A 16,086-nucleotide genomic window follows, 5' to 3' on the forward strand; every position below is an offset into this window, starting at 1 on the left:
AAAGAACCTTATATAGCAGATAGGAGTAAGCCACCAGGCAGTTTGTATATGCTTTTATCAGCTGGTAATTCTTTGTACAAATGCAAAATGATGCATGCAACTGTCCTTTAAAAACTTGCTATGCTTCACTGAGAAATTATATATTTATATGAATCAGAATGCCATCTGTGGTTACAGTACATTAGTTAAAGTAAAATTACAAGGACTATCAATCCTGTTTCCAGTATAAACTGATCACCATCTGTGATCAGGAAGAATTTCCCTCCTTCTACTCCATCTATGCAATGTTATGCAATTAAATGCATTATGGAAGATTTATATCCCTATAAATCAACCAGTAATGTTTACTCTCAGTATCTATTAACATTACAGAGCCTTTTTTGTTTGTTTGTTTCCCACAGGGAAGTAAGTTGTCCCTATTAAAAGTTATCATTTTGATCACTTTTAGCCATTGTAAATGGTCGTAATTTAAAAATGTGTGTCTAACCTTGTAGTTTCATAAGCTGCTACCCAGCCAGTGTCTATGTGCTGCCTGCACTTATGTTGCTTAACTGATGGTTTGGCACAGGGCATTATTTTAAATGTATGAAATAGTGAGGAATTTCCTCATCAGCAATCATGAATTCTCCACCAGTGAGCTCAAGCTTTCCCTCTTGTAAAATGCCCCTTTCAGCTCCCTCTGTTTTTTCTTCAATATGAGAACATCACTACATTATGTGATTATAACTCACACTAATTTGTTGACATTGTTGTGGACAGTAATTGTGTAATTTCAGCAACCTATGTGATTAAATGTTTTACACTGCCTCACAACATGGGATCCAGTCACAAGGAAGTAGTTACACCACACTGAACATATACAGTTGTACCTTGGTTTAGTTCTCGAACGTTTTGGCTCCCGAACGCCGCAAACCTGGAAGTGACTGTTCCAGTTTGCAAACTATTTTTGGAAGCCGAACATCCGACAGGGCTTCTGCAGCTTCCGATTGGCTGCAGGAGCTTCCTGCAGCAGGTTAGAAGCTGTGCTTTGGTTTCCAAACGTTTTGGAAGTCAAACGGACTTCTGAACATATTCTGTTTGACTTCCAAGGTACGACTGTACTGTAGTATACCGCGCACAGAGCTACAGTTTCCAGCACTCTTAATAACCTACAGTTCCCAGGATTCTTTTGGGGAGAAAATGTATGCTCATTCTGTATACAACTATAGTGTGTTAATTTAATATTGTTTAAATGCAATTTTGAGAATCACATGTGCACTACTTTTGGCAGTTTTACCACTCATGTCCTCCTTTTGAATTTGAAATGAAAATGGAAGAATAATAGAATTATAGAACTGTAGAGTTGGAAGGGGTCCAGAGGCCCAACCCTCAGCAATGCAGGAAGCCTGCCCACAGCCATCTCTGGGTTAACTCAAATCACCAAGCTTCTGGTTAACAGCCAGATGCACTCACCCACTGTGCCATTATCACACTTTATCACACATTATCATGTGTCAAAATAAAACTTTCCCTTTCCCTTTCTCATCTGCGTAATTCATTCACCTTAAATAAACTGCTACATGCTCACATGCATTATTTGCAGATCAGAATTAAGGTTTACAAAAACATTAGCTCCTGCATGTGTAAGGTCTCTGAAACTTGCCTACGGACAGTCTACTTTTGCTTTTAAAAATTACATCTCAATTCCATCCTTACCACTGCAGTGTTGCTGTGTATTAGGCTGCTGTGTATAAGTTAGGCAATGTATACTGGCTTGATTTACTTGTCATAAGAAACTGCCCTGTGCTTGAAAGTGTTTTAGACTAAATTGTTTTATCATTATGAATTTATTTGTTACTGTAAAAGCATTAATTTTCACAGACTTGCTGCTGCTGCTGATATTATATCATTTACATAGATGTTTAATTGTAACTGGACATTAAAGCAATGTCTGGATAAATCACCTAAATCCTGTAATCCGAATGTTCTGTGCAACTGAATGCATAATGTGCTTCTTCTTTTTCAAAACTCAATATAAAGCACTTCCTTAGAATACTAGTTTGGATTCCCCTTACAAATATTTATGTGAAAAGAAACCCACAAATATACCAGTGAACCGCAACATCTCACTGTGATAAAAAGTAATTTAAACGTTTAAAGTTCAGCCTTTGTCAAACAAAGAAGAAAAAAGTAATGTTGATTAAATAGTTCGGGCAGGCATCCAATTTCACTATTCTTTTCTATAAAAAAAAAAGTACAGTCCCACTCATTTTTCAATTGCAAGCTCTAATTTGCTGCTGTCTTCTAATTCCTCAGACTATAGAGTTTGTGCCAAGAGTACTAAACCTGAAAAAGGTGTAGTATAACATAGTTTAAAGCCCATAAACATGACTGTTGCTGCCATAAGATTCCATTTTGCTTTCTATGATTTTTAAAATTGACATGAAACCCCATATCTGGAGAATTGTGCTATGTGCCTTCATTATGTGCTGTGTGGATGACACTCAGCTCTATGTCCTTTGGGCATCCACAATTCTCAGGTAAAGTGCCTGGAAGGATGGTTTTGGTTCTACTCCAGGAACCAGATAAAGCAGATTATATAGCTCACAGTAGGAAACATCTGGCCTGCAGACCTAAATAGTCCTGCCATACTTCCTCATCTGGCAAGGCGATTTTGGCCAAGCAAAACCATACCCATTTACTCTACTCCTGACATCAGAAAGTACAGACATGGCGGGACAAAAAGGGGTCTGAAGCACTTTTAAGCCCTGAAAATTAGGTTTCAAATGATATGCAGGACTCCCTGCAAAGCCTGATGTTCAGCTGATTGTAGGGTCTTCAAAGCATCACACGGAACTCTATGCATTCACCAGCAATGACTAATTGCCAGGGCTTTCAAAGAGCTGCACACAGTGTGCTTGCACCCCGTGGTTTAATTTAAGGTAAAAACATTATGAAATCAAGTGAATGTCCCTGCTCACCTGTCAAACTTGACCCAGGAGTGGGGGGTGGGGGGAGATCCAGTTTATTGCCTTTGTTCTAGAGCCTTTTCAGTCTGCATTCAGGGCTGGATTTAATACTGAGACAGCTTGGAGAGTCTGAAAGCTGACCTTTGAGAGGATAGAATCAGGGGAAGACATGCAACCCTATTGATTCCCCAACTTCATACAGTGGTGTGCATTGAAAGGGAAGAAAATAATAGTTGCAGTTTTAGTACTATTTTAATTGAGACTGTAATCACAGATTTAAGGGACTATGAATCTGCATTAACCGAGTTTATCATGTATGCTAACAATGTTATCTCTATGTTTAAAATAAATAGTTGTGTGTGTGTATAGGAGTCGCTTACTCATGATTTCCACCCTATCCTTTTCTGTACTGGAGACAGCGGCATTTAAAACCTTTGTTTCATATTGTTTTAATATAGTTGTCACTATTGCCACTACTTCACCATTCCTTATGCTTTAGTGAACTGGCTGTTTCAGAGGCAGCATTTTTTGACAGGATACACTGCTTTCTGAAGTGTCAATTCAGCAAGGCAAAGGACTAATGAACTAACATCAGCAAAGAGGGAACTGCAGTGAAGATATTTTTAAAACTGCAAACTCTTTTGAAGGCTTGAAGTAAGAAAGACATCAAGGCAATTTCAGGACACTTGCCTCTTACTGTTATAAGCAAATAATAATAATAATAATAATAATAATAATAATAATAATAATAATAATAATAATAATAATGATGATGATGATGATGATGAAAGAGAGACAGACAGACTACTTCCAGGCACAAGAGAGCTGTTGGCAAATATTGGAGGCTCCCATTTTTTAAAACTTTCAAAATGTAGTTATATGAAGCCTTTTGAAAGCTGCTGTAGCATACAAGCTAGGAGACTAAGCTACAAATCAGGAAGTTTCTTGTTTGAAACTTGCCTCTGCCGTGGGCTCATTGCATGGCCTTAGACAAGCCATTGTCTCTTGGCCTCAGTTCTCTGATCTGTCAGGGTAGTTGTAGAGGGATTCTAACCATGGTTTTTTAGGGGTTCCAGTCATGAGGAGACTTCTAAGCAATCTCGGCCAAACATGCTTAGAATCCTCCATATCTTTGCATCCATAGCACAAAAGGACCTTGGGAGTAGGACTTGCATGTGCAGTTCAAGTGTCCTTTTCAGAGATTCGCAGTAATGCCTAAAGAGAGATAAAAGTTTTGCTATTTCTTCTAAAGCTTGCTTATCCATTTACTTTGTGATGTGCAATCAGAATTTATGCCCAAATTAGTTAATGTTGTGCAGCATTTAAATTTTAAGTTTTATTCACTCGTTAACAATATTTATCTTGACTGTTCAATAGATTTTTAAAAAAATCTGAGGCAAGTTTACATAATTTGAAAACAAATTATACAATTAATAGTAATGCAATTCACACAGATACATTTAAAATAAATAACAACAACTAAAAGTGATTGTCCACTAATAACAATTAATAAACAAAATAAGGTCATAAAAAGGACCATGTACACCCCCATTAAATCCAAGTGTTTAAACAACAATAAGCTGCTTTTATATTACCATACCATGAACCCTTTTTTATCTGGTCACCTTCTCTGTTTTTAAAATCAGTTTAATATTCTGCCACATGATGTTATTGTATTCGTCGTTTCACTTAGGCTTCATTAAGATATGGCATACTTGCACAGTTAATCCAGAATTAGCATCACACTTTACAAGTGCTTTAATCTCACAAACTGGCCCATACATAAGTGATCTCTTTTATACCCCAATTTTTCAGTCTAGATGTTCATTTTTCTAACATGCAGATGCTGCACACTGTATTCAGGCAAGCATCTTTTAAACATGATATTAGGTGCACACGACATTTATATAAGCAGGTTTTTCTCTACCATGCTTGCATTTGGCATAGCACATTTTGATCTGGTCATTGTACTCCATTTTTATCAGATTATTTGGTTTCTTGCAGGACCTCCAGGATGGCATTGGGAGACAGCAAGCTGTTGTCAGAACACTGAACATCGCTGGGGAGGAAATTATTGAGCAGTCATCAATAGCTGATGCCAGTGTATTGAAGGGGAAACTGGGAAGCCTGAATTATCGGTGGAAGGAACTCTGCAAACAACTGGCAGAGAAAAAAAAGAGGTGAGCTAACATAGCAAGTAAATGTTATTTTTGATACTTCAAGCTCAGTTCTAATAATTGAAAAAATAATAACAAATAACAAATTGTTTTGTTAGAGTTTAAGGAATTTCCTTAGTAATTGTGTTATATAAATCTGTGAATTCCTTTTTTTAAAGAAGCTCGTGAACAATCAACATATCCATAGCTTCCAATTATATGTGTTTTTTGTTTATAATCATAAAACATCGCCACTACCAAATTATATTATTATTATTAGTGCTTTATTTTTGCATTTATTTATTTTGGAAAAAAATATAAATAAAGCAAGCATTGGATTTTGTTTCAGCTTTTTCTAAATATTTAGCAAAATCTGCAAGTGTACACTTAAAAATATAGGGTCAAAATGTGAAATTTTATTATTGTAAGGTTGGACTTCATTCCAACTGAAGTGTCTTAAGTTAAGCCACCACTAACTTGTCCCATTTATTTCAGTGGGACCTAACTGCAGTTTATCTAATGTAGGCTGCAGTCCTATTCCACTTTCTGTGAGTAGGCCCCACTGAACTCACTGGGATTTACTTCTGAGTAATCGTGTATGGGATTGTGCTTTTAGTCTGAATTTAACCTGGATTTGATTGGAATACAACAGTCTGCATGTGACTAAAGCACATATGCGAACTAAACGCAGTGGCTTTCTTCCAAGTAAACATGTTTAGGATTATAGAGTTTAATGAAACAAGCAAAACCTGTTCATGATACAAGGCTGCCCTGCTTTGCATGCTGAGTTGGCTGTGAGCACCAGTGAACTCAGTGGAATTTACTTTTGTGTAACTGGAAGTATACAGCTGGGTTAAAAGTATACAGTTGGGTTAAAAATAACTTACACCTAATTTATAAAACTGTATTATTACTATTACATGTGAGTGTGTGTCAAAACTATATTGATCATTGTTTCGTAGCAACCCTTTCAGGATGTTTCAAATGAAAATACAGAAAAGTGAGCAATTTCTCTGTAAAAAGCAACACTACCCTGTTTCAGTTAGATTGACAAAGCACAAAGAAGCAGCAGAATAAAATGATTTCAATATTTACTTGATATTACTACTTGATAGCACAAGGGGTTGGTCTGGAAATCTGGTTAGATATTTTGTCAGGAAATTACTGTGATTCATAAAGAATTTTGTTGTTCTGAAAGGTTGAAATATGATTGCTGCTAGCTTACAAGAGAAAATAAGGTGTCTATCAGTAATTTTGCAGGTGTGGTTTCAAACCCTCCCCCCCCCCCAAGCAAGAGATGTCGAAGGACAAAATACAGCATACTTTGTTCAGCTCTTTATTTTTACAATAGCAATGCCCCTTTTAATTTATAAGTTTGCCTGAGCTGCACAGATGTTCATGTGAACAGGAAAACGTGGAAGGTTATTGATGAATTCAATTTCTCTTGAAATGTGTGAGATACTGAATGTGCCAGAGGTAAGCTGCAGCAGTAGGGTGCTAAATGGCTGTTTCTGCCACACCTTCACATAATTGATCCTAATGTTTCACATGCAGCAGTACTTGAAAGATTATTTCTCATATACCGTACTTTTCCGTGTATAAGACAAGGTGTTGTTGTTGTTTTTTACTGTAAAATAACTTTACCTTTTTAATGTTCAAAAACGTGCCTTGTCTTATACATGGATAGTGAATGGGGTGGGCGAGTGATTGGCTGCAGGCACAAGCAGGAGCTTGTCACCCACGACTTGGTGGGTGATTGTTGGCTGCTAGAAGAGCTTCTTTGGATTGGCTGCTGCTGCTCTAATTGGGTTGGTGATTGGTTTCTGCAGCAACGACTGCTGTGGATTGGCTATCGCTGCCGCGATTGGCGGCTGCTGTTCTGGGAGTCTTTTCTCAGGCGGGTCTGTGGTTTTGATGTGGGGAATGGTCTGTTGGTGATTGGCTGTTACTGTGGGAAGTGGGCGGCTCAACAACTCTGGGCAGTCCTCCCCAAAAAGCTCAACAACCCTGAGCCATCTGCCTCCATTTTCTTAAATTTGAGTCCCCCAAAATAGGGGACGTCATACATGGGGGCATCTTATCGACGGAAAAGTACGGTACTTACAAACATTTAGACTTTTTTCAGATAAAGGGAGGGCACCTAAAAAGGTAACATATTTATTATACTAAACTAAGCATACAAATATTTATGTATTAGTTCTGCAGAATGACATGGGAAACTTGGTTGTTTTTGCTGCAACAGGCGAACAGTGTGTTATTTTCAAAGATGTACACCAAGCATGAAGAACATCTGGCCCACAGGCTAATTTAGCCTGCCAGGAGTCTGAATTTAGTCCATAAGCCATGCCTACCTGCTTCACACCTGACATCCTGTGACTACAGCTGCAAAAGAGCATCCGGGATCCTTAAAGTACCCTTCCAGTTATTCATTGGCATGCAAGGCTTGCAATTGGAACCTTTTCAATTTGGCACCAGATGCAAGCCCTGCTTAAATTGGCTCCACTCAGGAGTTCCCTAGCAGAGCTCCCAAGTGGAGCAAATCCCTGTGGATTAAATTTAATTTCAATGCTAAATGCAAGATCCGCTTTTAGTAGGAATTTGGCAGCCCCGGTTTAGATTCGATGTGTGGCTGCAAAGATCATTCCTTTGGAGAATAATGACCCTACCCACTTGTTGAAAGTGGTCCACTGAGGGTAGACCAGTTCTACAGACAGACAGACAGACAGACAGACAGACAGACAGACAGACAGACGACAGACAGATTAACTTTCCCCTTTCACAACCCAACGGTATAGCAATCAAGCATTATTAAAGGATGGTTGGATGCAATGGAGAGTAGAGAGCAAAGCTGGACTGTGGCAGAGTTTTCTGTTTGGATCTGGTTTGCTTTGTTTTTGTGGGAGGTATGGTTTCCAGGATTTAAAGGGAATGTGTGATAGAAAAAAGGAACACGAAAAGAAAAGAAAAATAATAAAACATTTCATAAAATGCAGGGTGTTTCTATGTGACAGAACATTTCTCACTAAGTATGGTCACTCTCCCCACCCCCCAAATAACACTGCTATGCAGTGCAGGAGAGTCATTAGCCTCTGAAGAAAAGTGAGAATTAAACGTATTTCTAAATGTATTTAAATAAGATTGCCCAGATGTGGCCGGAAAAGTTGCCACCCATGACATCAGTAGATACTAAGAGACTTGCAGAAACACATTCCATACAATATTCCCAAAAAAGTAGATGACCAAATGCGGAGAAGAAATTGCTTTTTTCCTAGTGATAAATCAACATGCCATGATGGTTTACAAAGTACAAAAGACATATCCCTGCCCTATGGAGTTTATAATCTAAAATTCAACTCAGAAGAGACAACAGAGGAAGGATAAGAAACTAGACACAATGTAATCAAGAGGATGAATGTTTGTGTGTTGAATAAACACAGTTTCTCTGCAACAGATGCAATAACTGGAGGAAAGATCTTGACAAAAGATGCTCCAAGTCTTCTCCTTCTCTCCATTATATAACTCATCCCTAACCAATATTATTTCCCTCACAAAAACGAAGGAGTTTCCCATCCTAAACTAGAGAGTCCAAAGAGTTTGGAGGTAGCTTGAAGAAACTTGTTGCACTTATTGATTGTTAACTTACCAGTTAAATCATTTGCTGCAGGGCTCTTGTTAACTTATAATTACAAATCAATAGCTGAAGAGAAAGCAGTACATTTTAAATACTGAGTATCTACTTTAGTAAATTACTTTTGCTTCCTGGCATAAAAACATATATTTATATCCTAGTAAATTCATTTAATTCCCAATTCATTTGGTCACATAACACTACGGAGTAAATATATGCATATAATTATACTATTTTGACAGTATTCCAGGGCCAAATGAGGAGCAATGGCAGCAGAACTATTTGTTGAAACCCAGGCCTTCTCTAGTTACACATGTTTGGGATTGCCACTTATTTGGGCCCACGGACATATTTGCAAACTAGATAAACTGCTGTGGGCACCACACAGACGCTGAAATGAGCCCACACCACAAATGGCTACTATAGAATGAGTGAGTGAATGAATGAATGAATGAATGAATGAATAAATTTATTACGGTCATAGACCAGAAGAAAGGGGGAAGAAAAAAAAAACATAAAAGGCAGCAATAATTTACAAGGGAATGGTGGTGTCAGTTAAAAGTTGTAAAATTATACATAAAAACAATGCACATATACACACACACACATATACATACTCATGTATGCACTACAGTATATGTATGGGCTTAAAAAAAGGGGGGGCTTATCCAGGGGTCAGATCTTTTACTTTTTTACAGCTAATGCCCTCCGCTTGATCGCGGCCGCAGAAAACTTGGCCACTTTCAATGTTACTTCTGGGTTTTTGTCTCCTAGTAGGATTTTCAGCCGCTGAGATTCAGATCGACCTGGAAATTTCTGAACGATAGGGGAGATAAACAGTAACCTGATATCCCCGTAAAGGTCGCAGTGTAACAACACATGTGAAGCCGTTTCCACCTTCAGACCACATGGGCAAACTCGTTCAGCATAGGGTGTGCCCTCGTATCTGCCCTTTAGTAAGGCAGATGGCAATACATCAAATCTAGTAAGGGTAAACGCCCGCCTATATTTTGCGATTTGTAGGTCCATCAAATATGGGGTTAGGTTAAACCCTTTTCCATAATCTTGGATAGCTGGATATTTATCTATCTTGCTCATATGGTCCTGAAGCTCTACATCTCCTATTCGCTGGCTCACCATCATTTTAGCCTTTTCAAAGCCTGAGGCTATAAGTTCTTGTGAGGAAAGCCCCAGGCCCCTCAGTTTTTCATAGAGCGACAATCTCCATTTAGACTGGAACGGGTCTAGTAGAGTCAATGGAGCCACTCCCACTGGGAAAAATATGAGTTTTAGCCAGAAATGAATCTTCAGGATCCATATCCTGGCATTAATAGGGAGTTGGCCAACCTCCAGCCTAACGGCAGTGTTAGAGACACAGGTAGGTAACCCTAGTAGGGAACGATAAAATTTAGTTTGTACAGATTCCAGGGACTTGAGTTTTTGACAATTAAATATCTGGGTGCCATAGGTCAATTGTGGAAGTATTTTTGCAACAAAGACCTGGGAGGCAGCGGGAACATATTGACCTCCTTTTCTATAAAAGAATCTTATGATAGCTCTGGAAGATCTTTGCGCATTTACAATGGAATTCTTAATCTGATGGCACCAAGACCCCTTCTCATCGAAAATTATTCCAAGATATCTAAAAGATGTTACTTGCTCAATAGGTTGGTTATTAATTTTCCATTTATGTCGGAGTTTTCTCTTGGAGAACACCATAATTTTTGATTTGGTGTAGTTTATTATTAGGTGTTCAGCTTCGCAATACTCTGTAAGAGCTCGTAAAAGTTTTCTTAGACCCACACAAGAGAAGGAAATAAGTGCCGCATCATCTGCGTACAAAAGGACCGGGATTGGTGTATTATTTAGATTTGGGGAGTGAGTACTTGCTTCCTCCATCTTTCCGACTAAGGAGTTTATATAGAAGTTAAAAAGAATAGGGGCAAGAACACAGCCTTGCTTGACACCATGGGAACTTTGGATTTCCTTTGATAGGTTCCCATAACGGTCGCATCTAACACGGATCCGAGTATTTTCATGTAGTCTACGGATAAGAAGCAAAAGACGTCTATCGATGTTTGTGACATTTAGTTTTTCCCAAAGTCTGTGCCGGGGTATCGAGTCGAAGGCTGATTTGAAATCTATAAAGGCTACATAGAGAGAGCCTCCTTTCTTTGAGGTGTATTTCTCCACTAGATGTTGCAATACCAGTCCTTGGTCTAGAGTTGATCTATGTGCCCTGAAGCCAGCCTGGGCTTCCTTTAGGATGTGCTCCTGTTATAGCCAGTCCGCAAACTTTTCACGTAAGTGAGTTGCATAAAGTTTGCTGATGATGCTTAAGAGACTGATTGGTCTGTAATTGGCTGGATCAAGTTTACAGCCTTTCTTGAATATGGGAACGATGATTGCCAATCCCCAGTCCTCTGGTATTATTGCTGTTTGATCTATGCTGGTGAAAAGGGTGGCAAGGACTGGGGCCCACCAGTCAATATTGGCTTTGAGAAGTTCAGGAGAGATGTTATCTGCTCCCGGGGCTTTTCTGTATTTGAGTGCCTGAATAAGCCTCCTAATCTCCGCAACCGACACCGGAGGCCACTCATCATCTGCCGCACACTGTATTAGTGGCTGTGTCAGAGGCAGAGCTGAATATGAAGATTGAAAAAATGCCTCCCAAGTCCCTGCAGGTATAGTATACTCCACTTCTGAGGAAGTAGGTCGCACTCCATTTGCTACCAGTCTCCAGAAGGTGGCCGAATCTCTCTCTCTGGATGCATCTATTAGGCATTTCCATTCTCTTTTCTGTGCCAGGAGTTTTTTGTTTTTGATCAAAATTTTATAATTCCGTTTATCTTCAAACCAGCCCGTGGGGAGTTGGGGTAAATTGGCAGATCTATAATTCTTGTATTTTTTCAGTAAATTTAGCTTCATATCCTGACATTCTTGATCGAACCAGGGTTTGGAGTTTTTATATACTGAGGATTGTCTACTTGGCCTGTTCCTTTTTTCCTTCAGGGGATCTTGAAGGAGTAAAATTAGCTCCTGAAATAAATTTATCTTTAATTCATGGCTTGAGGAAGTTATGATGTTTTCTCTCTTAATGAGGAATTCCTTTGAGCATAGCCTACTTGAAATTTCCTTATGCAGTTCATCTGTCCATCTAATGCGCGAATATCTGAGCTCCAAAGCTGTAGGGCTCGAATGCTCGATTTTTTCAGCGCAGGATAAATCCTTTCCCGCAGCCACAAGTGCACTTAATGGCAGATGATCACTGTCTAAGCGCTCCTCCACTTTGCATTCCAGAACTTTGTTTTGAAGATCATACGACACAATTATATAATCAATTGTGGAGGCGCCATTGTTAGATATAAATGTGAATTCTCCGACCTTCTCCCCCTCTGTGCGGCCATTTAATATAACCAGGTCCAACTTATTGACCAAGTGTAGTAGGCATAAGCCGGCATAATTGCAGCCTTTATCCTTTGAGATTCTAGCTGGTATTGGGTGGGTTTCATCTATAATGGGGGCTGTTTCGTGGAAATGGGCACACAAAGCCTCATCAGATTGTCCAGTTCTGGCATTTAGGTCACCTGCCACCACTACAGAGGCATCAGGAAATTGATTTAGTAGTTTGTCAAGATACTGTTCTAATTGAGCCCAAGTATTTCTTATCAGTCTTTTCTCTCTTTGTGGAGGTAGGTATACATTAATCAACGAGTGAATGAATTTTTATTTGCATCAGCCATCCGCCATAGCAATAAAACAACAATACGATATACAAAGAATAGTAATAAAAATTCAATTATATAAAATACATTTTAGGGTTTTGAATCCATAGTCAAATAGTGGGTCTTATTCTGATTGCCCCAGCTAAAAACCTTGCAACCTTTGCTGCCACCTGTTTATCTTGATCTGCCAAGAGAAAGGACACTGTGGCAGTGGTTGGGTGACCCAGAATGGACAATTAAAGAGGGGTGATAATCTCATTCCTCAAGTCTTTATAAAGAGTGCAAGCCAGAAGGGCATGCACCACCGATTGGGTACTGCCATCTCCATAGGGACATAAGCGTTTTTTGTGTGGAATCTGTTGGAATCATCCCTCAAGTGCAGCCAAGGGCAATACATTCAATCTTGTGAGAGTAAAAGTGTGTCTATATTTTAGAATTGCTAGGGTATGCAGATAGGGTGCCAGAGAGTCGAAATGAGAAGGTGGAAAATAGTCATACCATGGGCAAAATTTACTTATTGTGGCCAATTTGTTCTGACGCTCGATATCATGTAGACACTGACAAATTAGACTGTTTGCTTTACTAAAACCCAAAGTGAGTAGCTGTTGTGGTGATAAGCCACAAGAGTGAAGTTTTTGATTGTCACAAGAGAGCCTGGACTAAAATTGTCTATCTTGCAGCACTGGGGATATGAGACCGAGGGGATTTGAGTTTAGGTGAAGCCAGTACTTAAGTGTCCTATGCCACATCCGTAATTCTACCGAGGAAAGATTAGCCTCTAGGCGCAATGATGCGTTTTGGGCACAGGGTGGTACAGAGAAAATTTGCTTTAATAGCTTTGATTGGAGAGCTTCCGTAGATGTTCTTTGTCTAGCTGCTTAAGAATATAATATTCAAATTCAAAATGTTACCATCTGCATTGTTGCCTTGATTTGACCATCAAGTCTGATGTGTTCCTAGCAGAGAAATTGGGTTTTGCATTAGTTGAATATCAGCTCATAATAGCTGTTGTTTCAGAAATTCCATGTGAATTGCAGGAGACTTATCTGACCCTAACCTTCACTATCATTTCTGATAAGTGAAAGACGTTTGGAATTGAATAGGTTAAATGAATGTTGCTTGTCTATTAATATTACAGCTGGAAACAAAATGGCTTCATTTCGGGTTCCTCTTTATTCCTCTCTCTACAAACATACTTACTTTACACCTTTGAAAGCTCTTCAAGAATTAAAATGTAGTCTATTACTTAACAAATTTGCTACATCTGGCAAGTTTCCATCTCCCTCCCTTTCTTCCCCCAGAGACAAAGTATGTCAGCTTTGTGAGAGAACCAACTGCCACTGGCTGAAAGCCTGGGGACACGAATTCATTTAAACTGGTTATATTTGATTACCTTGCTGATCAGGTAATTACTCTTCCTAATAAATTGCAGGACTAAAATGGCAAGGTTAAAAGTTACAGACACACATTAATGGCCACTAAAATCCCCATTTGAAAATAACTATTGATGTGTTTCTTAGAGCTGAGAGAACCCTAGGAAAAGAGTTCTTTTCTTTTCTTTCAAGCAAGAGGGAACATTTTGTTCTTTGTTCTGGGCAAGTTCCTTATTTAGGTGGCATACTCTATTTGCCTTGTCCTTGTGTCTTGGAGTATATGAATCCAAGAGGCATTCTCTAGCAGAGGCAATGGATTTAGTTTCAATCTAGGTCTAGGAAATATAAGCTGGCACACCTCCACCATAAGAAGTATAGTAGTTAAAAAGTGCCATCACCCAAGATCTGAGAGACCATCATATTTGGGGCCTTATGGAAGAAATTCTTACTAATAATAGAAACTGTGATTTCTCAAGATGAATGCTAATTACTCCTTATTATGTAGTCCCTTAAAAACAATGATTGACTAGATGACCCGTGTGGTCCCTTCCAATTCTATGATTATGACCTGCTCTGCACTTATAAGAAATCAAGCCTAAGGACCAACTTGCACATTTCGGAAGGACTTCTTAGGATTTAACAAATGCTGAAAGTGTGAGGTCAGATGTCAGGGAGTGGCAGGGCTCTGACTAGTGTGTGATGGAAGCAGAGGAGCTGGAGGATGACCCTGGAGAGGGGGCCAGCAATTCATGGAATTTGATGCCACCCATGAGAGTAAGGGAGGGTAAGGGTGCAAGCAGTCAGATACGGAGGTGGGGGCACAGAATGTGTTAGAAGCAGAGGACTCAAACATGCTCAAGCAAGGGGCAGGCTAGTCAAATGCCCCCTGGCCTCCGCCCCCACTGTTTTCTAGAACCAGGAGGGGCTTGAAGAGGGAAGCACAGCGATGACCTGTGCAGAAGTCTCAGGTTGTATGGATGCACTCCATCAGGCGAGTGTACATAAGCCCAGGAGTAGGGTGTGTGGTCCCACTGATGCTTCCAGAATGAACCTAGAAGAGTTCATGCCAGCTATGTAGACACTAGGAGTGTGTGTGTGTCTAGTACACCCTAGGAGCTTCTGTAAGTGTGTGCTTTTGCCAATAAAGAATTAATAGTTGTCTGATCGCCGAAGAACTGATGCTTTTGAATTATGGTGCTGGAGGAGACTCAAGAGTCCCATGGACTGCAAGAAGATCAAACCTACCCATTCTTAAGGAAATCAGCCCTGAGTGCTCACTGGAAGGACAGATCCTGAAGCTGAGACTCCAATACTTTGGTCACCTCATGAGAAGAGAAGACTCCCTGGAAAAGACCCTGATGCTGGGAAAGATGGAGGGCACAAGCAGTAGGGGACGACAGAAGACAAGAAGGACGACTAAACAACAACAGTTGGCTGTTTGCCTTCCTTCTCTGGGTGTGTGCAGACAGCCTACTAGCCTTATCCCCAATTTCTACACAGTTGCTGGCCATGTCATCTGGCAAACTACATCAATTGCTATTTCTTGAGATTAGGAACCCTGTGTAGCCCTATATGTGTACAGGCCTAGGATATTTGTCCTTAATGTTGAATGCTTGGTTATAGGGGGATGGCCTGTGCTCATGTTGGGAAGGGAGGGACATTGCCAGGGGCTGCACCTTCAACAATGTCTGATGCATTTATTTGAATGCTTTAGGAGAAACAGAGAGCAGATCAACCAAAAGGGCCTGAGGTCAGCAATCTATTGTTGCACTTGAATGTGGCCATAGGTTTCCAGGAAAAGAATCAGAGCAATAATTGCAGCTTTAATACATGCAATCAGCAGGGAGTAATACTGCTGCTTCTCCTTGACCCCTCATTGGTTTTCTATGAAATGTTCTCCTCTCTAGAGTGCAGCTGGAGGCTGCCTTACTTACTTTCTTTTCAGAACCAACTTGAAAAACTATTTATGTACCCAGGCGTTTATGGGATGTTGATTAAGTTGATTGGTGCCCAGGATGGAACTGCCTATAGCATTGAATGGTGTTTTGATATGTGATTTATCAATAACATTTTAATTATTTTTATGTACTCTTATTTAGAAGTATTTGTATGTTTTGTTTTATATTGGAGCCCAGCCTGGGGCAGATAACAATGAAAGGTGGCTTAAAATATCTCAAATAAAATAATAACATAATTGTGATACATGTTGTTAAAACTGGCTAATTGTTTTTGTAGCAATATAATGGTCAGGAGTGG

At 39.6% G+C, this 16,086-nt stretch overlaps 1 protein-coding gene across 11 annotated transcripts in view; it reads left to right on the forward strand.

Moving 5' to 3' along the window:
* DMD (dystrophin) overlaps positions 1-16,086 on the forward strand; it is a 1,048,023-nt gene that overhangs the window by 684,351 nt on the left and 347,586 nt on the right. For all 11 annotated transcript variants that reach the window (XM_082219922.1, XM_082219929.1, XM_082219924.1 and 8 more), the window contains one exon: positions 4,953-5,128. In XM_082219922.1, coding sequence (XP_082076048.1) covers positions 4,953-5,128 — 176 coding nt within the window. The remainder of the gene's footprint in view (positions 1-4,952; positions 5,129-16,086) is intronic.

Source organism: Podarcis vaucheri (genome assembly GCF_965113315.1).
Source record: "Podarcis vaucheri genome assembly, chromosome: 4".
Classification (NCBI taxonomy): domain Eukaryota; kingdom Metazoa; phylum Chordata; class Lepidosauria; order Squamata; family Lacertidae; genus Podarcis; species Podarcis vaucheri.